The 24,975-nt window shown below is 48.7% G+C and overlaps 1 protein-coding gene across 1 annotated transcript; it reads right to left on the bottom strand.

The window, feature by feature from the left end:
- Window positions 1-1,460: 1,460 nt before the first annotated feature.
- LOC120384938 lies at window positions 1,461-8,769 on the bottom strand. The gene is made up of 2 exons (XM_039504041.1): window positions 8,723-8,769; window positions 1,461-3,254 (listed from the first exon to the last, which is right to left on the bottom strand). Exon 2 carries the CDS (start codon window positions 3,221-3,223, stop codon window positions 1,952-1,954), a length of 1,272 nt encoding a protein of 423 aa, XP_039359975.1. The 5' UTR covers window positions 3,224-3,254; window positions 8,723-8,769; the 3' UTR covers window positions 1,461-1,951.
- Window positions 8,770-24,975: the final 16,206 nt, after the last annotated feature.

The raw sequence follows: 24,975 nt of genomic DNA, 5'->3' as shown, positions 1-24,975 counted from the left end.
AGTTGGGTCCCGCCAGAACCGCATCGTCACAGGGAGGAATGCAGCAAGGACTCAGGATCAGTGGCCAGGGTCACTGAGCATAGACATGGGGAGGTTATATGGGGAGAGGGGTTATGAGTGGGAGAGGGAGGTCAAATGTTAAAATAATGATATTTGGGGGAAAAAATGTAAAAAGAAGTGAAACTGAACAGAAATAAAACTGGAGTGTAGGCTCTAAAGCAACAAGGCTTCAGTAGGGATTGAGGGTTAAAGGTCTGGGATCCCCCACACCTCTAGATTTTCAAACCTCTCCTCCCTCCCAATGACCCACCCAGCCCACTTCCCGGGTGCCCTTCCTCCACACTCCCCTCCCCTTCTTCCCATTACTCTCAGCCAGCACCACTTCCCGGCACCTTGGGAGCTTCTTGTATTTTCTCCTCATCTCTCACTACCTCCTACCTCCCTGCTGCTTCTTAGCTCTAACCCTGCACACACCCTCCCCATGTCCTGTCACCCCAGAATTATCTACTCCCCCCACTTCTCCGCCCCTCCCATGGCTCTCTTATCCCTTCACCCATGGGATCCTGAATGGCAACATTACACGCTCTCCTAAAAGAGCTCATCTCACTGTCACACAAACCATGCATGAGTCATACACATATTTACGCAATTTAGAATTCTACAGGAGGCATATTTTCCTCTTAAAATGAGGAAAAGGCATGAAAGCTACAGTGATTAATATAGCCAATAAGGATATATTAAATCCAATTTTAAAATGACTGACGGCACCAATCTTGCACATGTCCAAAAATGATACTAGAATGTGGGAGATAAGGCAAAAAAAGGGGAGCAAGAAAACCTGCAAAACTTGTATGATGAATAAAGGTATACAGTTATTACTACTCAGGTTCTTTAGAGACCCCACAGCTTCTAATAACCCAGGCGACAGGACTCCTTACCCAGCAAGACCACCGTCTCATAGTTCTCCTGCATGACATCCCTGTAGAGGGCTCTCTGAGTGGGGTCCAGCAGAACCCACTCTTCCCTGGTGAAATACACAGCCACCTCCTCGAAGGTCACCGGCCCCTGAAAGAGCAAGAGTCCAACACTCAGTACCTGCTGCCCCACTCACAACCCCACTATTCACGGAATAGCAGCACCAGGTAAATGGGAGCTCCAGGAGGCACATGTTAACAGAGTCCCACCCCACCTTGCTTAGAGCAGCCAGGAGGCATCAGAGGGTGGAAAGAGAGAACCTTTGTGTCTCCCAGCTGACAGACAGAGGCAGAGTCATCACATTTATCACATAGCTACTAGCCAGGGCTTGATATAGGAGATGGGGCTGTCTCTGGACCCTGCTGGTGGCTCCCTGGTAGGAATCTCCAAATAAAATATATGGAAGAAAGGGGAAGTCAACAGTTGTCGCGTCGCATGGCGGACGTGGACAAAGCTCAGCAGTCAATGTGATTGGAAGCAGAGTCATTTATTTCTCTCCAGCATACATCTTTATACTTTTAAAGCAGGCAAGCAAGCAATTGCTAATTGGTTAACAAAATACACACAAGCACTGCTATAACTTCATAGGGTAACATCATCCTAGACAGCTTCAAATTTATTATTCTATTATGCCTGCTAGAGAGAAGCTAGCCAAGGCCAACTTCTCATAACAAAACTCACAACTTAATTAACCTAATCTAGAAACCTAAACATTCTAGGTTTCCCACACTATCTCCTAAAAACTTAAACATCCTAGCTTCCCACACTACCAGGTGCTAGCTAGCAAAATATTCCAACACCTCCCCCCATTAACTCAAATCAAAGCAAAAATTTTTAGCAAAACAAATCCAGCTAATAATATCAAACTGCAAGCTACACAAGCCAAAGCAAAAGGCAAATTAAAAACACAAATTAAAAACACCAACTGTCTGACTAAACCGTAACAATATCTTCCGCAGTGCCCTGCTCTCACCTATCACATTCTCCCTCCAGGTAATGCAAGTGGCCCAAGGGGCCAGGAGGGGCCTGCCAAGGTGCGTGCCACACAGCAACAGCGGCGGGCACACCCATAGCAAAAATACAAAAGGCAGGCAACAAAAATACAAAGCATGCCTAACATTAACCCTTGTAACAAATGTGCAGCCCAGCCACGTAGCGACGACAGCCATGACCACAACCAGAAATCACCCTGGTGCTGGCGAATGCCCTCCGCTAGATGGCGCAAACGATCCAGATCTTTTTCGATGGCCGCACTCGCATCTGTAATATTAAAGCAGCACATACCCACAAAATCAGAACAGGGATGACCATGTCGCAGCAACAAATAATCAATGGCTAAGCGATTTTGCAAAACTCCTCGGCGAACTTCTCCCATCTCTTGAGTTAACAAGGCAAGAACAGTGGAGGTCAAATTCAAGGCCTTTGCCACAGTACAAGCAAGGTGTGCAACGGCATGGTAATTATGCACCACCAAACCAGGGATGCCCACCAGGGTAAAGGCAAGGGCTGCTGCCTCTTGTTCTGAAAACAAGGTAACATCTGCCTTACAGGTAGGGCTCAAGGGAATACTGTCACGCCGTTGGCGAGGCCCTCTCACACTGGGATGGGGAAACAACAAAGGGGCCACACGGCCAATAGCACAGGGGCCACCTGAACTATTAGCTGGAACATAGGTAAAGGCTGTGCGGCCGCACAACAAAAACCACCCCAGGGGTAACTTCATGTGTCCATAGGCAAAGGATACATCCCTCTTATGGCGACAAACAAGCTCCACATTATCATGATTAACAGCTACATGCTTAGCATTAACAAAATTCATACACGTAATAGCAGCTGTCACATTAGCCAAACGAAACGAATACATGCTGGCATCTAACTTATCTACAGCGGCTCCAGAGCCCAAGGCATACAACTCTGCATAAGATATATCCTTGGGGATACGAGACAACCAAGTGTGCTGCTGCAACACCTTCAATTCAGTACACACACCCACAAAGCAGGTTTCCATAAGGGCCCCCACTGCAGGAACATGGGGCAGGCAGAAGGCCGTTGTATTTATGGCACTCTGCGCCAAAGTCAGCCAGGCATTCACTGGGGGTATGAGATCATACGTGGCGCCTCCCCTCACAAGGAGCGCCAAAACAAGCAACAGAGCAGAACCAGGCGAGGCTGACTCTCCGCATCCAGCAGAATAGGAGCCCAGGCCAGGATCACGGCGGCTTGTGGGACGCAGTGAAAGACGGGCCATGCTGTACTGCCCGGGGCGCACGTCTCCAAACCTATGGGCAACAAAAGGGTACACAACAATTAGTATACAATCACACAGAATCAAAAAAGGCAGGCAGAAGTCCTGGCGTGGCCAGCAAGCAATTATTCTCCAGGGGCTCTGGCTCCTCGGCGTCTGGGCGCGTCTCGTGTGGCTCTTCCGAATCTGTCTGTTGTTGCGCCCGAGGATGCAGCCAAGGTCGGACCCATTTCGCCGGTATCCACCTAGGACCTGCGTCAGTGGAAACACAAGCATAACCCCTCCCCCACGTTAGCAAGTCAACTGGTCCTTTCCAAACTTGCTGCTGATAATCGAACCATTTGACCGAGGGTCGTGGGCTTGTACCCTGCTCGTCCCCGGTTATCCCACCAACATGTTTAACCGCGGGGGGTACTTGGCTGTCTTTCCCAAGCTGTAGCCAATTGAGTACATAAAGAGCTTTCAGCAAACGAGCGGCAGGCGTCTTATCCAAAGCGTCTGCCCTTTCACTCCGAATGCCCCCCTTCTGTCTCAAAAGAAGCGCCTTTAAGGATGCATGGGCACGCTCAATAATAGCTTGTCCAGTAGAATTGCCAGGAACACCGGTAGAATGCTGCACACCCCATTGTAAGAGAAACTGGGCAGTGCGATGCGAAACATAACCTCCGCCATTATCAGTCTTAATGAGCGCAGGAACCCCCATAACAGCAAAACAGGCTTGCCAATGCTTAATCACATCGCGGGAGCTGGTAGAAGTTAGAGCTGTTGCCCAAATAAAGCCAGAAAAGGTGTCAATGGTAACATGAAGATTGCGCAAGGTGCCAAACTCAGCAAACGTGGTAACATCAGACTGCCAGATCTGAAGGGACAAAAGGCCACGGGGGTTAACACCGGAAACAAGGGGCAACACATGTTGTTGACAATCAGGGCAGGAGGCCACAACAGCACGAGCATCAGTAATAGAAATCGCAAACTGGCGTGCCAAGGCACGAGCAGACTGGTGGAAAAATTCATGAGAGACCCGTGCCTGAGCAAAGGAATTTGGAACTTGGGCAGCGCCAACCAAATGATCAATCAGGGCATTGCCTTCGGCAAGACCATCCTGCAGTCCCGAATGGCTCCGAATATGCATAACAAAATAAGGGCACCGGCGAGCATTCAGCAAATGCCACAGCTGAAAAAGAGCAGTCCACAAAACGGAATTCGTGACTCGGCCCAACAGGGATCGCTCCAAACGACGAAGCACACCCACAGCATACAAGGAGTCACTAACAATGTTCAATGGAGTATCGGGCCACTTTTCAAAGGTTCGAACAATAGCACGAAGCTCCAGAACCTGCAAGGAGCCATCAGCAAGGACAAATTCGTGGTGCCAGCGATTATCAGCAAACCAAAGAAGTCCCGCACGCTGAGCACTGCCGCTGGCGTCAGTAAAAACGGTGAGGCCAGCAACAGGACTGGATCGTAACATCAGGGCTTTCTCCAAGGGCAGCATAGTAGCAAAAAACCGATGTGGGGGAAAATGGCTACTAAACTGACCGGCATAATCCATGGTGGCAAGTACAAAGGAAAGGTGAGTAACAAGCAACTGAGTCACGGTAGCATCATCAAAGGGCAGGTAAATCACGTGCGGATCCATGCCCGCAATGGCTAACAAACGCTGTCGGGCCACTCGAATAAGATGAGCGACTGCATCAAGTCGCGTGGTCACAGTGGTGGCATAATGCGAAGGCGGAAAGACCCACTCAATGCCTACAAGTGGATCTAAAAGGGCTTCATGCCACTGAAAAAGCAGGGCTGTCAGGGAAACATCCGTGGACAAAATGGCCAAGAAAACAGGTAAATCCGGATAGATGCGTCCAGAGTACCGCGTGGCTAACTTATTTGCAATGGTTTGCAGGGCAACATGATGTTCAGCTTGAAGAGAGCGAGGCTCCTCCGGGGCACGACCACCCTTAAGCAAAGAAAGGAAGGGTGCAAGATCCTCATTTGTAATTCCACAGAGACCGCGAATCCACTGTAGGTCACCCACAAAACGTTGCACATCATGTAAATTCCGAATATCCAATTGAATGGTTAAGTTCTGTGGCCGCACAATCGAATCGGTTATCTCCATGCCAAGATACCGATACGGGGCTTGCTGTTGAATCTTTTCTGGGGCAATAACCAAACCAGCCTTTTGTAACACAGAGTCAATCTCAGCAATGGCTGCTTCCATTGAAAGGTGGGCGCTGGTAAACAAAAGATCATCCATGTAATGATAAATAATCCAGTCAGGATGTGCCGCTCGCAGGGGCGCTATGGCCCAAGCAACATACAACTGACAAATGGTAGGAGAGTTTTTCATACCTTGTGGCAAAACAGTCCATTGATACCGCTTTACAGGCTCAGCCTTATTCACAGAAGGCACGGAAAAGGCAAACTTCTCTCGGTCCGCAGGATGCAAAGCAATGGTAAAAAAGCAGTCCTTGAGATCAATAACAAGCAAGGGCCATCCATGCGGAAGCATAGTAGGTGTGGGCAGCCCAGGTTGGAGGGCGCCCATGTCCTTCATCACAGCATTAACAGCGCGCAGATCTTGTAGCAAACGCCAACGCCCAGATTTTTTGGGTATGGTAAAAATAGGAGTATTCCAGGGGCTAAGGGAAGGTTCAAGATGACCCTTAGCCAGTTGTTCCTGCACAAGTTCATGTACTCGGGCGAGCTTGTCTTTATGCAGCGGCCACTGAGCGACCCAGACCGGTGTGGTAGTTGTCCATTCCAGCTGTAGGATCGGTCGCCCCTCAATGGCCGCTAGGCAAAAGGTGAATTCTGCAGCACAACGCCCCACTGACTTAAGCAATCTCGACCTAGTAACCAGATCGGAGCCTGCATCACGTAAGGGCGAACCTTCGCGCTTGTGGCCGGATCTTCCACATCAACAATGGTAATAAAATCCACACTAATGCGAGTCAACTGAGTCCCGCCAATCCCGCTCACAGGCGTGGCGGCATCCCGCAAGGGCCAAGACTCCGGCCAAAATCGAAAGGGAATTATAGTCACATCGGCCCCCGTGTCCAAGAGGGCATCATGAACAATCTGTCGCCCATCAGAGCCCTGGAGGCGAACAGTTCGAATGGGCTTACGCGGGGTGACTTCCATGGCAAAGGCAATTTGGGGAGGTCCAGTAGATCCAAACCCCCGAGACCCGCGGTCAAGCTGGGTCGTCCTGGGCACACACCCCTTAAAAGGTATCAATTGAGCCAAACGCGTGCCAGCAGTGATGGTTATAGGGGGACAAAGGGCACGTACCATTATCCCAATATTTCCCGTATAGTCAGCATCAATAAGGCCAGGCAAAACAAAAATACCTTGTTTTGATGTTGACGAGCGGCCGATCAAAAGGGCACTCAGTCCAAATCCTAGTGGGCCATCAGTATTAGAAGGAAGAACATGGACTTTGTCATCCTCTATGACTGTGTCTGTCGCTGTGGCCACGTCCACTCCGGCACTGCCACGGGTCGCTCCGGTGAGGCGTTCCAGGCAGCCGGATTGGTGGCTGGAGGCATTTGTGTCGTCGCGCTCCTCCGGGGGGCGCTCTGCGGTCCGTTTCCCGGCAGCAGTGTTCCATCCTTGCTGCGGCGCGACCAACACTCAAAGGCGCGATGGCCATACCTTTGACATCGTGCACAAACGCCGGTAGTGGCTTTAGGCGACACATCAGGGGGTCGCTGCCCACGTTGCACAGGGCAGTTCCGCCGAATATGTCCAGGCTTTCCACAAGCAAAACAGAGGCCGTTTGACCGGGCAGGCCATCTGGCCCCTCGCTTGCGCCCGACCAACGGTTGTAATGCAACGGCCAGTGCAGTGGCATGTGCCTTAGCATGAATTGTAGCTTTATCCGATTCTTCAAACATAGCGGCCCTGTTACACGCCTCAATCATGTCCATCAGGGTCGCAGTCCTTGGCAAGGTGGCTAGTATGCGGCGGCAAGTGGGGTTTGCATTCTGGGTGGCCAGATCAAGTCCAACTGCGGTTCTGGCCTCTGGTGTCAGATTAGGAGATCTATCAATAGCCTCTCGGAGGCGATCCAAAAAGGTAGCATAAGGTTCCAGCGGGCCTTGTGTAATTTTAGCATAGGGAGGGGCCGGCTTCCCCATCTGGGGCACCGCTTTAAGGGCAGCCAGAGCCAGTTCCTGTGATTGCTGCAGGATTCGGGGGTCAAGGCGGGCTTGCAAATGCGGTTCAACAAAGCGGCCGGTCCCCAAAAGCATATCGACAGTAGCCACACGCCGAATATCACCGTCCGGTAAATCCAAATTGCGGACAAGGGCCAAATCAATTCTTTTAGCCCAATCATCTTTCCACAAAAGTCTCTGGGTAGGCGTAAGAAGCATATCAGCTAGCTTAATCGCATCATATGGGCACATTGCCTGTCCAATAAACACCTGTTCAATTATAGACTGTACATACGGGTTATCTAGTCCATAAGCCATAATCGATTTCTGTGCCTCACGAATCAACTTCCAATCCAAAGGAACCCACTGCCGACGGTTTGGCTGTTGAGGGTCTGGCGTAATCACTGGAAAAGCCTCAGGTGTCAATCCTTCAAGGATGGCTTCCTTTAAAACTCCATGCCAGCGCTGTACCGGATCCGGAGGGTCCCCGGTTGAAGGGTCCCCAGGGGCAGGTGGGGCGGAAGGACGAGTCGGATGAAAACACTCGTGAAGATGCGAACGCGATGATCCAGGTGGAAAACCTTGCATTTGATCCAACTTATTATAAATGTCTTGGAGCTGTTGACCCTGGCGCTCCATCTCCTTATAAAAGGCATCAGGCTGAGTAAATTGGGTAAGCGTAGTCAAGTCAGGATATGTCTTTGATGGCGCAGTGTCCAGCCGAGCCCCCTCTGCTTCCCCGCAATCATGGCACCCCCAGACCCCGTGAACACGGCATGGCTTTGGGGGGGGTGCATACGGCGAAGCAATGTCCATAGGCTCGGGCGTATCGGGGGGTAGTGGAACTGTAGCAGGATCAATCTCGTCGGGGCCAAGAGCCACATTGGAGGGTAGTGGGTCCATAGCAGGGGCAAAATCATCCGGGTCGGAAGCCAAAGGTATCACCGTGGGCTCGCCACCGAAAAATTCCCGGGCTCCAACCGGCAACACAGAAGGCACTTCGGGCGGTGGGTGGAAAATCTCAGAAAGAGCCGCCTGCACTCCTGCCTCGGCCGCGAGAGTTTCCACTATCTTCTTCGTTTTATCCCACACTGGGCTCAGGGAGAAGGCTTCCTTATCGCCCTGAGCCACCGACTTCCAAAGCTCGGAGCCTAGCTGCTCCCAAACAGCTTTATCAAAAATTGTACTCGGCTTAACGAAAAGTCCCCTTTTCTGTCCCCACCGTAGCAGGCGGGATAACGTGTCAGAGGGGAGCTTTTCTCCCTGCCGTTCCGCGATGCGTATCAAATATTCATGCACCGTTCTTTCTTCCGCTGATGCAGCGGTCCCCATGTTAGCCGCTCACCTCTGAGCTCAGATGCGCCTCTCCTTTGGACGCCCGGGGGCCGGCCCTTCTCCAGCACTTCCCGCCGCGGCTCCTCCGCCTGGGTCAGGCCACCGACACTATCACCATTCGATTCGAATCACGTCGGGGTCACCATTTGTCGCGTCGCATGGCGGACGTGGACAAAGCTCAGCAGTCAATGTGATTGGAAGCAGAGTCATTTATTTCTCTCCAGCATACATCTTTATACTTTTAAAGCAGGCAAGCAAGCAATTGCTAATTGGTTAACAAAATACACACAAGCACTGCTATAACTTCATAGGGTAACATCATCCTAGACAGCTTCAAATTTATTATTCTATTATGCCTGCTAGAGAGAAGCTAGCCAAGGCCAACTTCTCATAACAAAACTCACAACTTAATTAACCTAATCTAGAAACCTAAACATTCTAGGTTTCCCACACTATCTCCTAAAAACTTAAACATCCTAGCTTCCCACACTACCAGGTGCTAGCTAGCAAAATATTCCAACAAACAGTAAAGAATATAAGTTATAAAGTCAGAATTGTAGAAAATTGGTAAGGGAAGCTATCAGTATTCTATGACCACTTAATGAAAATAAGAAGGAAGTTTAAAAAAAGTATATTAAGTACAAAATTAATCCCTAACAATGGTAGTGGTAAATTACTAGATGGAAATGGCAGTATTATCAAAAATAATACAGAAGAGGTAAAAGTGTTCAATAAATATTTCACTCCTGGAGTTGGAGAAAAACAGATGATTTAATCATATAAGACGTTGACAACGACAGTCTTTCCATCCCAACAATAACTCACGAGGATGTTAAGAGCAGCTATTACAGTTAGACATATTTAAAGAAGCAGGTCCAGATAACTTGTATTAAGAGTTTTGAAAGACCTGGTGGAGGACTGTTAATGTTGATTTTAATTAGGACTTGGACCAATGGGGAAATTCCAGAAGAATGGAATAAAGCTAATGCTGTGCCAATATTTAAAAAGTGTAAAAGAGATGACCCAGCTAATTACAAGAGTGTTAGTCCAATACAGGGCAAGATAATAGAGCAGCGAATATGGATTTAATTAATAAAGAGGTAAAGGAGGGTAATATAATTAGTACCAATTAACAAAGGTTCAGAGACAACAGATCCAATCAATCTAACTGGATATCCTTATTGGGTGAGATCAAAAGTTTGGTTGCAGCTAATAGTATTGATGAGCTGAGAGGTGAAAACATTACCTAGGCTTCTGTAAGGCATATGACTTGGTTCAGCACAATATTTTGACTAGAAAACTAGAAAGATACAAAATAAACACAGCATACATTAAACAGATTAAAAACTATGATTGTAAATGGGGAACCATGCTTGAGTAGATTTCTTTCTAGGGGGTTCCCACAAGGATTGGTTCTTGGCCCTGTGCTATTTAACATTCTTATCAATGACCTGGAAGAGAATATAAAATCATCATTGATAAAGTTTGCAGTTGCCACAAAGATTGGGGTTCGTGGTAACTAATGAAGTGTCAGAAGATTCAGGCTCCAGCACTGGGAGTCCGGGAAGTTTTCCCAGCCCTGGCTGGAGGGTTATTTCCTGTTCCACAAAGAGTGGAAGTTCCATTCCCAACTCCTGTGCCTTGAAATTAGGCCCTGACACTACACCACACATTCAGCATAGTGGTATGATTATAAAATGATTAGGACATAATTATGTTGCATTTTGTGCAAGATGCGTCATGTTCAGTGTCATTGGAAAAGTTATGATTTGCTGAATATGACTGTCCTATTTGTGCGCATGTATCATGTTCGTAACTGAAGTTATGGATATTGACTCTGTATCTGTATTTCAAATGTGTTTACTCTGGGTAACACTCACAAAAAGCCTTTCAGGTACAACAAAGAAGCCAGACAGTGTTCATGGCTCATCAAGAAAGACAATGGACCGTGGAAGAGCTTAGCCCTCTTGTGAATTTTTCAGCTAGCCTATGAGCCATGGCTACTATGACTCAGCAGGGCATGCTAGGGCATGTGAGCAGACCACATGACAACAAACTCCATTTTGGTACCTGTATTTTTCCACAAACTGGACTGGGAAACAAGTTTGGAACAAATGCTTCCCAATATGGAAAAACTACATAAGGTGGAGTGTGACATCATTTCTTGGCCTCATTCCCACACAAGAGAACTCCTGGAAACACCTGAGGAAGAAAGACTGAACTGGGGGAACTGCTGGTCCCAGGGTAAAGGGATTTTTAGCTTGTGTATGGAAACTTGGTGGACTGCTTGTATCATCAGTCAGGGTGAGAAACTGGTATTCAAATTCTATCCAGATAGTATGTTAAGCTTAGTTTGAGTTTTTGGTTATTTGTTAAGTAATCTGCTTTGATCTGTTTGCTACCACTTATGGCTGGGAAATTGGCTTTTGTCTTCTATCTGTCTTTGAGTGGCTTAGGTAACGCACTCAGGTAGCTTAGTTGGATGCGTGATGCCACCTGCTGTCCTGTTGGGTAATAACAGGGCCTGGAGAGGCTGGCAGTGTGAGAAGGGCCAACCCAGTTTGAGGGTTAGAGGGACAGTGTTTCCCAGAAGCCCCCCAGACTGCACCCCCGGGGTGACAGCCCATCACACCCTAGAGTACACAAGTCTCAGCAGATTTGTCACATCATTTCCCCTCCCATTCCACACCCTAGACAGTTCCTGCCTCCCACTACCTCTAGCAGTTCCCACCCTCCTATTCATTTACTTCTCCTCTCCCTCCAAGCAGAACCCACCACCAGCGTCCTGATAATCCCTTACCTGAGCCAGCTCCATTGCAGCCGTTTCCTTCCTACTGGGAGGAGGGGATGATTTAGGGTGAAAGGTGGACATTATTCTGTAGCCTGCCAGGGCAAGAAGGGCAAAATGAGAGAATTCAGACAGGGTTTCTGTCCTTTCCATATGTCAATTCCCCCCAGCATTTTTCCCTGGTAATGGACATTCTAGGTTCTGCCACACTGTGTAGCACAAAATGACCTTATTCCAGTACAGGCTTAGCCCCCTCCCACCAGGGTGTAACCCTCCTAGACATAGTAGAAACCGTCCCAGTAGCAGAGTCTCTCTGTTACACTTATACAGTTGTAGATGATACCAAGCTGGGAGTGGGGCTTTGGAGGCTAAATTACAATTCAAAATGATCTGGACAAACTGGAGAATATAGGATGAAATTCAATGAGGACAAATCCAAAGTAGTCCCACTTAGGAAGGAACAATCAGTTGCACACATACAAGACAGGAAGTACAACTGCCTAGGAAGGAGCACATGAGAAAGCGGATCACCAGGAGTCACATTGAATCCCACAAGTAAATATGAATCAACAGTGTTACACTGTTGGAAAAAACAAATATAATCCTGGATGTAATGCAGGAGTATTGTAAGCAAGACATGAGATAATTCTTCCGCTCTCTGTTTGATTAGGCCTCAACTGAGTAATGTGTGTCAGTTCTGGGTGCCACATTTCAGGAAAGATGTGGAAAAATTGGAGAAAGTCCAGAGAAAGGCAATAAAAATGATTAAAGTCCCAGAAAAGCTTATCACCTATGAGAAGACTGAGAAAAATTGTGTTTGTTTTTAGTCAGGAGAAGATATGATCAGCTTTCAAGTACATAAAAGTTCATTTCAAGAGGAAGGAGAAACATTGTTCTTAACCTCTGAGGACAGGACAGAAGCAATGGGCTTAAATTGCAGCAAGGAAGGTTTAGGTTGGACATTGGAAAAACTCCCTGTCAGGGTAGTTAAGCATGAGAATAAATTGCCTAGGGAGGTTGTGGAATCTCCATCATTGCAGGATTTTAAGAGCAGATGGACAAATACCTCTCAGGGATGGTCTAGATCAGGGTGGCCAACATGTGGCTCTTTAGAGAATTTATCACGCGGCTCCTTGTGCAGGCACCAACGCCAGGGCTGGGTCTACAGGCACCAATTTTCCAATGTGCTGGGTGTACTCTGCCAGCTACAGGCCTGCCCCACTCCACCTTCACCTTCCACAGGCCTGCAGTGCCCATGCTCCATCCCCGTCCCCCACCGGGTGTCTTGCATAGCATGAACAGCTGATCGGGGAGTGCGAGGAGGGAATTGCTGAGATAGTGTGGCTTCCCCATGGGTTGGGAGGCACTCTAGAGCAGGGGGTGGGAGCTGATGATTCTTTAGCAATGTAATATATTGAAGCTAGAATTCACCAGCTCTTTCTCCCAGGCTCCAGGTTGGCCCTCCTAATTTAGGTCTAGATAATACTTCATCCTGCCTTGAGTGCAGGGGACTGGACTAGCTACCTCTCTCAAGGTCCCTTCAGTTCTGTGATTCCCCATGAACCAAAGGCCAGAGATGAGCAGGAATCCAAAGAAGTCACTCTGGGATTTCTCCCTGTCGCTTGTCCCCAAGGCAGCTCTCTCTCAGATTAACTAAGTTGTTTGACGCTCCAGCCTTTACAGTCTCTCCTGGGTGCCCTTTCATGGGCTGGGCCTAGTTTTAGCTTTTGGGGAAGCGTGACCCTGGGAGCTCTGATTGGGCCTTCTTGCCTCAGCACACCTTGTTTCTTTCTGTGGCTCCCCAGTGAGTCAAATGAGTGAATACTCCTCATACAGACTGTGAACATAAGAATGTGTTTGTGTTTAGACTTTATTGAATCTTGTAAGTTGCTGCCTGAGTTAACATCTGACTAGTTGCATTGCTTGAGCCTCTGTGGCTCTGTAAATCACCAGACAGGAGAGAGACTTTACCTATGTGAAGTGCTGATTGGCAACAGAGATACCTGGCAGGAAAGGTCCATCAACATAGAGAGACTATTATGGGATGTTAACAGGACACAAGACTGTTGTTGTGCTCTTCACTTCCCATTAGCTGAGTTTCCTGCTCAGAGGCACATGGTAGGAAGGGATGAAAAACCCCATAGAGAAGGAACTGATTGTCTGTATGCTGCCTGGACTCGGGGGGAACCAAAGTTTCTAGGCATAAGCAAGAGATCCCCAGCTGTAGCCTAGGTTAGTCCTAAAGAATATGTAGAGCTTGCTTATTACTGAAGCTTCTATTACCTTTGAAATTTAAGACTGCAACTCATCTGCATCTATAGGATTACCTGCTTTAACTTTGTTAACAACTCTCGTTTCCTTTTAAATAAGTCTTAATACAGGTTATGACAGGACTGGCTACAAGTGTCTTTGTTGGAAGATCTAAGATTTAATTGACCTAAGGAAGTGGCTTTGGGACTGGCAGTAGCAGACATTGCTGTGATTCGTGCTGTAAGGCAGTGGTTCTCAACAGGGCCCCTGGGCCGTGAGCAGCTTTCAGGGGCTGCCAAGCAAAGCCGGCATTAGACTCACTGAGTCCCAGGGCAGAAAGCTGAAGTCCCAGCGCAGGGGCTGAAGTCAGGGCCCTGAGCCCCATCACCAGGGCTGAAGCCAAAGCCTAAGCAATGTAGCTTTGCGGGGCCCCTGTGGCATGGGGCCGCAGGCAGTTGCCCTGCTTGCTACCTAACGCCAGCCCTGGATTTTATATGCAGAAAACCAGTTATTGTGGCCCACATGGGCAGTGGAGTTTTATAGCGTGTGTGGGGTGGGGGTGGGAGGCTCAGAAAGAAAAAATTGGGAACCCCTGGAGTAAGGGACCACCTGTCACAAAGGTGAGCTCACCTGCGTGGTGAGATATATGGGATGACCCAAGAGGACTGTCTGTGATTCCATGTTAATGCAATGCTGTTACAATGCCTGAAGCGTTTACACTGGGACATGGTGCACCAGTGCCAGAGTGCACTAATGTAAATTCTGTCTATACTAAGGGTTTGCACCAGTGCCTAAAACAGCAGTGTGGCAGAGACCTTCAGAAACAGCAGTACGGTGGCACTATTTCTAGCTCAGTCACAGACAGCCTGGGTGACCTTGGACACGTCAATGTTTCTCCTCCCAACTTTAGTCTCTTTATCCAACTTCCCACTCACTGGCGTCTCCTCTCTCTCTCCAGAGCTGCTCACCACTAAAATCTGTGTGGGTGTCACCAGAGCTAAGGCAGTTCAGCTCTGGAACAGTCTTACAAGGGGCTGAGAGTCTCTTTCCTGGAAGTTTTAAAGAACAAATAGGACAATGCTCTGTCAGAGATAATCTACATATACTTGGTCCTGCCTCAGCAGAAAGCTGGACTTGATGACATCTTGAGGTCCTATCTAGCCCTACATTTCTAGGATGCTATGCAATATATACATATAAAACACAACATACAGAATAAACCTCACCACAACATAATGTCAGGCAAATTCAGGGGAAAAAAACCCACAACCTACACTCCACAGCATAAAATGACAATACAAAGGAAAAGAAAGCAACACGATGCGAACTATGACATCCTAGGACAAAAGTACACAATGGAAAACAAGCTGAGGCAAAACAATTCACCATAAAACTGCTACACGACATGGTGCGGTCACAGTTCCAAATGGCACCATGCAAAACAGCTCAGCGTAGAACATGACGCAGCACAAAGAGAATTATTTCAATGTAGGCCTGGAAGGGATCTTGAGAAGTCATCTACTCCAGCCCGCTGTGCTGAGGCAGGACCAAGTATCCCTAGACATTCGCAGACTGGCGTATCTCTAACCTGGTCTTAAAACCTCCAATGAAAGAAATTCCACAGCCTCCCTTGGAAGCCAATACAAGGCAAACACAGACCAAAACAATGCTGTACACACACACGCTGGGCTTGCGGTTAAGGGGAGGCAGAATTGAAACAATCTGGGTTCAGTTCCCAGTTTTGCCGCAAATTCTCCACGCAAACTTATTTACACACACGGTGGCTGGCCCGTACCACTGACTTGGGCTCACACGGCTCAGGCTGTGGGGCTGTTTAATTGTCATGTAGAAGTTCCGGCAGGCTGCAGCCCAAGGTCTGGCACCTCCCACCTCGCAGGGTCCGAAGGTGAAAGAGACAAATTCATATTACAATTAAGGCACAAATATTCAACAGCGAGGATGATTCACCACAGGAACAAGTTACCAAGGAAAGTGGTGGATTCTCCGTCTCGTGACGTCATTTCATGAAGACTAGATGCCTTTCTGGAATGTGTTTACCCCAAAAGTAGCTAGTGTGTCATACAGGAGGCCTGTGATATGTAGGGGTCAGATTAGATGCTCTAATGGTCTCTTCTGGCAATAAAGTCGACAAATTTCTTTAGAACTGAATGTAGCATTGGGAGCAGCAGCGTCCGATGTTTTCCTGTCTAGCCGGCTTGCTTCCTAGAACAGATGCTCCTTGAGTGGGGTGATCCACAGGGAGTAGCTCAAACCTCCAAAGTGCCTGGCCAGGGCAGGACATTAGCCCAGCAAGGGAGGGTGTGGCAGTGACATCACAAAGGCCTTTTGCAGGACCTCAGACTATTGGTCAAGGTGGTGGGGAGGTGGTGACCTCACAGAGAGATGCTGACATCAGCCAAGCAGGACAGGGGCGAGGGCCAGGAAACCTCAGAGACCCTGTGGCTTTGCTTCAGCAAGTCTCCTTCTCAGGTCTCTCTTTGAGGACTGGGGAGTATTGTGGTTCACGTACCTGAGCGCCAGGAGGAACCTCTTTCGAGTTTTCTCCTTCCCTTTTAGTGATTTTACTTGAAAACAGCCGACCCTGTTTAGAAGGTAAGAGTCTCCTCGAGGTTTGAAACTGTTCAGTCTGATCCATCTGGTGACAGTTGAATTCATGGAAAACATGATCTTAAGGAGGCAGAATTTTATTCCAAACCTGGGATCTTGTCCCTTAGAATCACTGAGGACATTAGGGTTTGTCCTTTTTGTTTCACCTTTTCCTCCATCCATCCCTCCTTTCTCTTCCTCTCTTGCTTCTTTTGTCCTTTCTCCAGTTCCCCTCCAGTTCCCTTCCAGTTCCCCAAGAAAAGATCTTGGAGTTATCGTGGATAGTTCTCTAAAGATGTCCACGCAGTGTGCAGAGGTGGTCAAAAAAGCAAACAGGATGTTAGGAATCATTAAAAAGGGATTAGAGAATAAGACTGAGAATATATTATTGCCCTTATATAAGTCCATGGTACGCCCACATCTCGAATACTGTGTACAGATATGGTCTCCTCACCTCAAAAAGATATTCTAGCACTAGAAAGGTTCAGAAAGAGCAACTAAAATGATTAGGGGTTTAGAGAGGGTCCCATATGAGGAAAGATTAAAGAGGCTAGGACTCTTCAGTTTGGAAAAGAGAAGACTAAGGGTTGACATTATAGAGGTATATAAAATCATGAGTGATGTTGATAAAGTTGATAAGGAAAATTTATTTACTTATTCCCATAATACAAGAACTAGGGTCACCAAATGAAATTAATAGGCAGCAGGTTTAAAACAAATAAAGGAAGTTCTTCTTCATGCAGCGCACAGTCAACTTGTGGAACTCCTTGCCTGAGGAGGTTGTGAAGGCTAGGACTATGACAATGTTTAAAGGGAACTGGATAAATTCATGGTGGCTAAGTCCATAAATGGCTATTAGCGAGGATGGGTAAGAATGGTGTCCCTAGCCTCTGTTTGTCAGAGGATGGAGATGGATGGCAGGAGGAAGATCACTTGATCATTGCCTGTTAGGTTCACTCCCTCTGGGGCACCTGGCATTGGCCACTGTCGGTAGACAGATACTGGGCTAGATGGACCTTTGATCTGACCAGTGCGGCCTTTCTTATGTTCTTATGTTTTCCACTGCCCAGGAGACCCAGCCAGGGACTGATGTGCTGGAGATATGTTGGGAAAAGGAACTGTCTGAATTGCCAAGGCAGGAAGCCAACAATCTACAGCAACATCATTAACCACAAACTCACTCTAAGCATGCTCCAGCCAGAAGGGAAATGGGCAGGAATTCTTGCTGTTCAGCCATGGCCACACATACACAGATGCACAGCAGTGAGGGTGCTGGGCAAGCTGGTCTGAGCGAACAATTGGAAATGATCCTTCCGTTAGAACAGAACCAGAGTGTAGAAAGGCCCTGTGTTAAGTGGTTGAGGCTGAGGCCTTAGGAAGCTGGCCTACGATACCACAGGAATCTTTCTGTGGAGGTTTGATTCTTGCCAGCTAGGGGAAGCTGGTGTGTGGTGTCTTTGTGGCTGCACTTTCAGTGATGCAGGTTTCTCTATCCCATTGTTCCAGGGTCATCCTACTAGATTGCCAGCTGCTTTTCAGCTGCAGTGTGGAACTGATTGTGTGTGGGGAGAGACAGTGTGTGTGTGCTGGGAAGAGTGAGTGTGTTGAGGTAGGTAGGAGCGGATCATTATTATCCCTACTTGAAAGAGGAGATGCTCAGACTGAAAAAGGAGAATTGACTTGCCTTAGGTCACAAAGCCAGTCAATGGCTGAATTGGGAATAGGACCCCCAGAGACCTGATTTTTAAATTAACCATCGGATCTTGAAATTCATACATTGAATGACCTCAATAAAGTGCTCTTAGATGAGCTCCAGTCCAACAAGTGTGCACAGTAATTATTCAGCCAGTATTTGAGGAGAACTGCAATGTTAGAGAGAAGCATGAACTGCTCAGAGACCACTAATGCAGAGAAGCAGCAAAATTTGTCAAACATATAACTGGTTATGACTTATTTACTTGGTCTTAAAGAGAACAACAAGGACCTGAGTCTCCTCCTGTCAATAACCCCTGCTCAGGCAATCAGGGTAGAGACTGAGGAGGGAGGCTGAGGTCTCACCAGAGAGCTAAAAGCATGGCCCAGGTCACTGGCGGGAATCACTGCCCCAGCACTACTGCAGCTCCACAGTTTTGGGTGGACCTCCCACAGTGAGAGCTGCCGAGCACTCCCCCGCAACACACACACACACACACACACACACACCCCTCCTGGTGTTGGGAGGAACAGGAGAAAGGACAAAGAAGCAAGAGAGGAAGAGAAAGGGGAATGGAGGAAAAGTTGAAACAAAAGGACAACCCCTACTGCCCCAGTGATTCTAAGGGACAAAATCCCAGGTGTGGAATAAAATTCTGCATCCTTAAGATCATGTTTTGCATGAATTCAACTGTCACCAGAATGATCAGACCGAACAGTTTCAAACCTCGAGGAGGCTCTAACCCTCTAAACAGGGACATCTGTTTTCTAGTAAAATCACTAAAAGGGAAGGAGAAAACTCAGAGAGGTTCCTCCTGGCGCTCACGTCCGTGAACCCGAATACTCTCAGTCCTCAAAGAGACCTGGAGAAGGAGACTTGCTGAAGCAAAGCCACAGGGTCTCTGAGGTTTCCCTGGCCCCTCGCCCCTGTCCTGCCTGGCTGATGTCAGCATCTCTCTGTGAGGTCACCACCTCCCACCACCTTTGACCAATAGTCTGAGGTCCTGCAAAGGCCTTTGTGATGTCACTGCCACACCCCTCCCTTGCTGGGCTAATGTCCTGCCCCTTGCCAGGCACTTTGGAGGTTTGAGCTACTCCCTGTGGATCACCCCACTCAAGGAGCATTCGTTCTAGGAAGCAAGCCGGCTAGACAGGAAAACATCTGGCGCTGCTGCTCCCAATTCTACATTCAGTTTTTAGAATTAGTTGACTTTATGGCCAGAAGAGACCATTAGAGCATCTAATCTGACCCCTGCATATCACAGGCCTCCTGTATGACACACTAGCTACTTTTGGGGTAAACACATTCCAGAAAGGCATCTAGTCTTCATGAAATGACGTCACGAGACGGAGAATCCACCACTTTCCTTGGTAGCTTGTTCCTGTGGTGAATCAACCTCGCTGTTGAATATTTGTGCCTTAATTGTAATATGAATTTGTCTCTTTTCACCTTCCAGCCATTGGGATTTTAATGCCTTTCTCTGCTACATTAAAGAGCCCTTTAATAGCCAATCTTTTCTCTCCATTAAGGCATTTCAACGTTTCAGTGAAGTCACCTTTCAATCTTCTTTTGAGAAGCTAAACAGGTTGAGCTCTTTCAATAGCTCACTAGAAGGCATTTTCTCCAGCCCTCAGAACATTTGGTGGCTCTTTGCTGCCTCAACTCCAATTTCACACCATCTTTTTCAAATGAGGACACCAAAACTGGAGGCAGTATTCCAGTATCAGTCTCACTGATACCATGTCACCTCCTGTGACGTTATTGACATAATCTGTAACTGTATAGATCACCGTTGCCACCACTGTTCTATATTTGCAGCCAATATTGTATAAAGGTGGTCACATAAAGGGTCTATGGAGAGGTTATGATTGGCTGATTATAATTATGCTATCTCTAGATATGTATCATTTTGCAGTTGACATTATGAATATTGGCTCTATGCTGCCTGTATTTCAAACTTGTGCTATGCTTCTGGGAACACCCCAGCCAGACAAATTGGTGTCAGCTCTGCCTAGCCTGCTTGATGGCCCATTAAGGACCATCAGCTATACAACTGACCCATTGAGAGAAGGCAGATATGCCTTGTGGCTCAACAAGGTGTGCAGGGACCTGCCTATGGACAGAACTCTAAGGTTTTCTATGTCACGTGCTGGATAGAGTGTCCTTGGGACAAAGAAAGCAAAGACCACATGGCAGAGACTATAAAGACTGATGCTTCATCTCCATCTGGTCTTCAGTCCTGCTTCATACTTCTGGAGGACTTGTCTACAAACTGAAGCTCTGTACAAAGGACTGAATGGCCCATCCCAGTTGTGGATGTACTCCAGAGACTTGATTTGAACCTGCAGTTTATTCCATCACTGCTACAAGCCTGAACCAAGAACTTTGCCAAAGTACAAGTTTTGCCCAGGGCTCCGTTTCCCTAACGCTGGTCCTTGGTAACATTTCCTGATTGGGGCAGGGGGGAAGGGGAGAGAGACGAGGCGTTTTCTCTCTTTTTCTTTCCTCTCCATTTTCTGCTCCTTCCTTCAATTCCAGAAACTTCTCTTGTGTTTCAGACTGTGCAGTGACACCCTCCCCACCCCAGGACTATGGAGCCTTTGGAGCAGAAAGATCCTAGGAGCTAAGGATGAATCCAGGGTGAGTAGCTGGCAGGAAGGAGTCTAGCAACTCTTCTGGGAGTGCAGGGAAGGAATGACTCCCCCTTCTCTACATTCTCCCCATGGGGCTCTGCGGAGCAGGAGGGTTGTGTGATAAATTCCATCCAACATTCCCCTTTGATCCAAGCCGAGAGACATCTCAGCTCTGCACGATCCTTGGCAGCACCAAACAAGGGATGTTTTCCACTGCCCAGGAGACTCAGCCAGGGACTGATGTGCTGGAGATATGTTGGGAAAAGGGACTGTCTGAATTGCCAAAGCAGGAAGCCAACGATCTACAGCAAAATCATTAACCACAAACACACTCTAACCATGCTCCAGCCAGAAGGAAATGGGCAGGAATTCTTGCTGTTCAGCCATGGCCACACATACAGAGATGCACAGCAGTGAGGGTGCTGGGCAAGCTGGTCTGAGCGAACACTTGGAAATGATCCTTCCATTAGAACAGAACCAGAGTGTAGAAAGGCCCTGTGTTAAGTGGTTGAGGCTGAGGCCTTAGGAAGCTGGCCTACGATACCATAGGGATCTTTCTGTGGAGGTTTGATTCTTACCAGCTAGGGAAGCTGGTGTGTGGTGTCTTTGTGGCTGCACTTTCAGTGATGAAGGTTTCTCTATCCCATTGTTCCAGGGTCATCCTACTAGATTGCCAGCTGCTTTTCAGCTGCAGTGTGGAGACTGTTTGTGTGTGGGGAGAGACAGTGTGTGTGTGCTGGGGAAGAGTGAGTGTGTTGAGGTAGGTAGGAGCGGATCATTATTATCCCTACTTGAAAGAGGAGATGCTCAGACTGAAAAAGGAGAATTGACTTGCCTTAGGTCACAAAGCCAGTCAATGGCTGAATTAGAATAGGACCCCCAGAGACCTGATTTTTAAATTAACCATCGGATCTTGAAATTCATACATTGAATGACCTCAATAAAGTGCTCTTAGATGAGCTCCAGTCCAACAAGTGTGCACAGTAATTATTCAGCCAGTATTTTAGGAGAACTGCAATGTTAGAGAGAATCATGAACTGCTCAGAGACAATTAATGCAGAGAAGCAGCACAATCCATGAAACATATAACTGGTTACGACTTATTTACTTGGTCTTAAAGAGAACAAAAGGCCTTGAGTCTCCTCCCTGTCATTAACGCCCTGCTCAGCCAATCAGGGTAGAGACTGAGGATGGAAGGCTGAGGTCTCACCAGAGAGCTCAAAGGATGGCCCAGGTCACGGTGGGGATCACTGCCCCAGCACTACTGCAGCTCCACAGTTTTGGGCGAGCGATTTCACCAGGACATTGCAACATCGTTCACAATCCACATGAGTGGAGACTGTTCATTGATTCATCAAAGACGAAGTCTTAAAGATGTTTTACTGCGTAATGGCAATGGTTTGCCATGAATTCCACTTAGTGATGCAGTCCATAGGAAGGAAACCTAGGACAACATGAAACAACAACATGAAACCTCTCGGAGGCTCTTATCTGCTCCACAGGGACGTCTGTCTTCTCATTCAATTAGCAGTGGGAAAGGGGATGCAATGTCTGCCCCAGCCAGACCACCAACCCCATCAGACACCCTCCCCGCTGGTGCACCAGGGTCTCCCCCAGACCGACAACAGCTATGAATTAAAACCCCACTGTGTTTGTTGGGGCTAAAGGAGATGCTGAAATCTCACTCTTGTCTCTCTCCTCCTGCCTCCACCTCCAAGCCAGGCACTGGGCAGTTCAGTGTGGAAGGGATGAACTGATGACAGTGGAGGAAAAAATCAAAAACCAAAAGTGAAGCCAAAGCGCAAGCCAGCAGGCAAGGCAAATCGCAGGCTTCTGCCATAGACTAGTCCTCCCGCTCTTCCAATAACCCACCCAAACCACGACACCACAGACCCCACGTTCCTGGTGTAGCTCCACCTTCCAGTGGGAAGTGGGAACCAATTACTAACACACACAGCATATTCCTGAGGCGCAGTGCTGGGAGCTGGGGATCTGGCGGGCACCTCACTGTGGGATTCACGAGTGGCTCGGGAGCATCCATGCAATCAAGCCGCTCCACATGCCGTTGTGCCGAGGATAACAGCGCCTGGAGGGTTGCTGCTGGTCACTAGCAGGGCATTGTGGGAGACAGCCCAGGCTGGAGAGGTTCAGGGGCACAGCGGATCCCAACACAGCGTGTCCCCCAGCACCCACAGGGAATATCGTGCCCCTAGGAGGAGCGTTTGGGCTTTGCTGTGATGTGTCACTTTCCAGCCTGTGCTCTGTCTCTTCTCCTGTGCACACCCATGTCAATCAGGCATTGCTCAGCTGGGCTCTGCAGAGACCGGACTGGCTACACCCGTGACGGGACTGAGGGGGCAGTGCTGAGCGTCACAGGACCTGGTTTCAGCAGCGAGAAAATCCAGGAACAACCGAATTGTTGTTTCACCCACAGCTCATGCTGCAAAAACGTCTGTTAGTCTATAAGGTGCCACAGGATTCTTTGCTGCTTTTACAGGAACAACCCAGTGATCCACTAAGCGGAGTTAGGGGCCTGAACTCCCTGTACGAGCGACACAGGCACCTTACAACACAACTCCCAACCACCAGCTCCCCAGGCAGGGAGCCAGCCAAGCCCGCCCAGGGAGACACTGACAACGCGGAGGTGTCCTAGCCCTGCCCTCTCTCAGAGATTGGTCCTGTGCTCCCAGCACCCACCTGCCATGTGGGAGAGCCAGGTTCAATTCCCTCTGTCCAGCTGCAGAGAGTAGCTCAGGGACGTGAGTACCAAGCTCAGGGCAGACTGTTACACACCAGGGCACCCCCCATGGGGACTGGGAGCTTCCACCCCCGAGGCGAACTCCCCAGGCACACGAACAGCCTGAGCAGGGAGTCACAGACAGTCCCCTTGGGCACTCAGGGCTATCCTGCCACCTAGGCAAGTCTGCCTTTGGGCTAGATCTGTGCCTCAGGGAGGCCTGAGGCCACCGGCATGAGCTTGGGCTGCCAGCATCACCCCGCCCCGCCACTGTCCACAAGGGAGAAAGGATTTGAACCAGGGTCCCCATGTTTCAGGTCAGTGCACGAAGCAGTGTGCCGTGGTGGGGCTCTGTCCAGCTCTCCCTTTGAAGGGGTTCATTGGGGCTAACTAATGAGGCAGAGTGGGGCAGGGGATCAGCTCCCGGTGTGTCCTAATTCCTGCCTCTCAGCTGGGTGCCTGAACTACTGGACACTGTCATCCAAATACCATTGCTAGAAATAAACAATGAAAGGTGCAGAACTCCAGGGAGCTCAGGACAGGAGACTAACTCAGGCAATCAGAGCAGCAGATAAGACAAATCTTGAGCTACTCTGAGGCTCCAAGCAGACATGTTACCGAGGCGGAAACTGGCCAGGAATTCTTTGAAGCAGCGTAAACACGTCTAAAAGTATCAGTTTGCTTTATGATGAGGGGATGGGGAGGAGGTTTAAACTATTTCCCTGAATCACATCTCCCTTGGCAGCTCAGTCACCATTTCAGCTAGAGCAGGCGGTGGAGCCTGGGCACTGGGCCACTCGGGGCCTTTAACACCACAGCCCTGGGAGGGGGCTGAGATGGACCATCCTGCGAGGAACACGAGTCCTTCTACCATCCACCACACCTAGTGTGGAACTGCTGCTGCCGGCTCACCCCATCTGTGGGGACTTCTATCCCCTCTGCCTCCCTCTGGCTGGGGTTTTCCCTTCTGCACCTACCTGGCATGGCAGCCCCGTCTGAACCCCAGATCCTGTCCCAGTTTTGTCCCTCTGCCCATCCCGCCCCTCCGATTTCCCCCTTCAGAGATTTTCCGACCTTTGATTGCAGGAGCAGATTCTGATGGCGCGTGAGGGCAGCAGCTTGCAGCTGTTACTGAGCATGTGAGAAGAGCATTAGAAGGAAGACCGGCCAGACTGGGTCAAACCAAAGCTCCATCTAGCCCAGTGTCCTGTCGGCCGATAGCGGCCGGTGCCAGGTGCCCCAGAGGAATGAACAGACAGGAATCATCCAGGAGCCATCCCTGTCGCCCAATTCCCAGCTTGTGACAGACAGAGGTTAGGGCACCATCCCTGCCCACCCTGGCCAACAGCCATTGATGGACCTGTCCTCCACAGAAACACAGAATCCTAGACAATGAGGGTTGGAAGAGACCCCAGGAGGTCATCAGCCTAAGCCCCTGCTGAAAGCAGGACCACGAATCTCTCTAGTTTCCTTTTCATCACAGGACCCTGCTCAGGAACAGTGAAGTTGCAAGATCTAACAGGAAACAGCTTCAGAAAGAAGGGCAGCTCCTCTT

This window comes from Mauremys reevesii, linkage group 17, assembly GCF_016161935.1.
Source record: "Mauremys reevesii isolate NIE-2019 linkage group 17, ASM1616193v1, whole genome shotgun sequence".
NCBI lineage: Eukaryota > Metazoa > Chordata > Testudines > Geoemydidae > Mauremys > Mauremys reevesii.
Note: the sequence above shows the minus strand (reverse complement) of the source record. Positions and strands in the feature narration are given on the sequence as shown.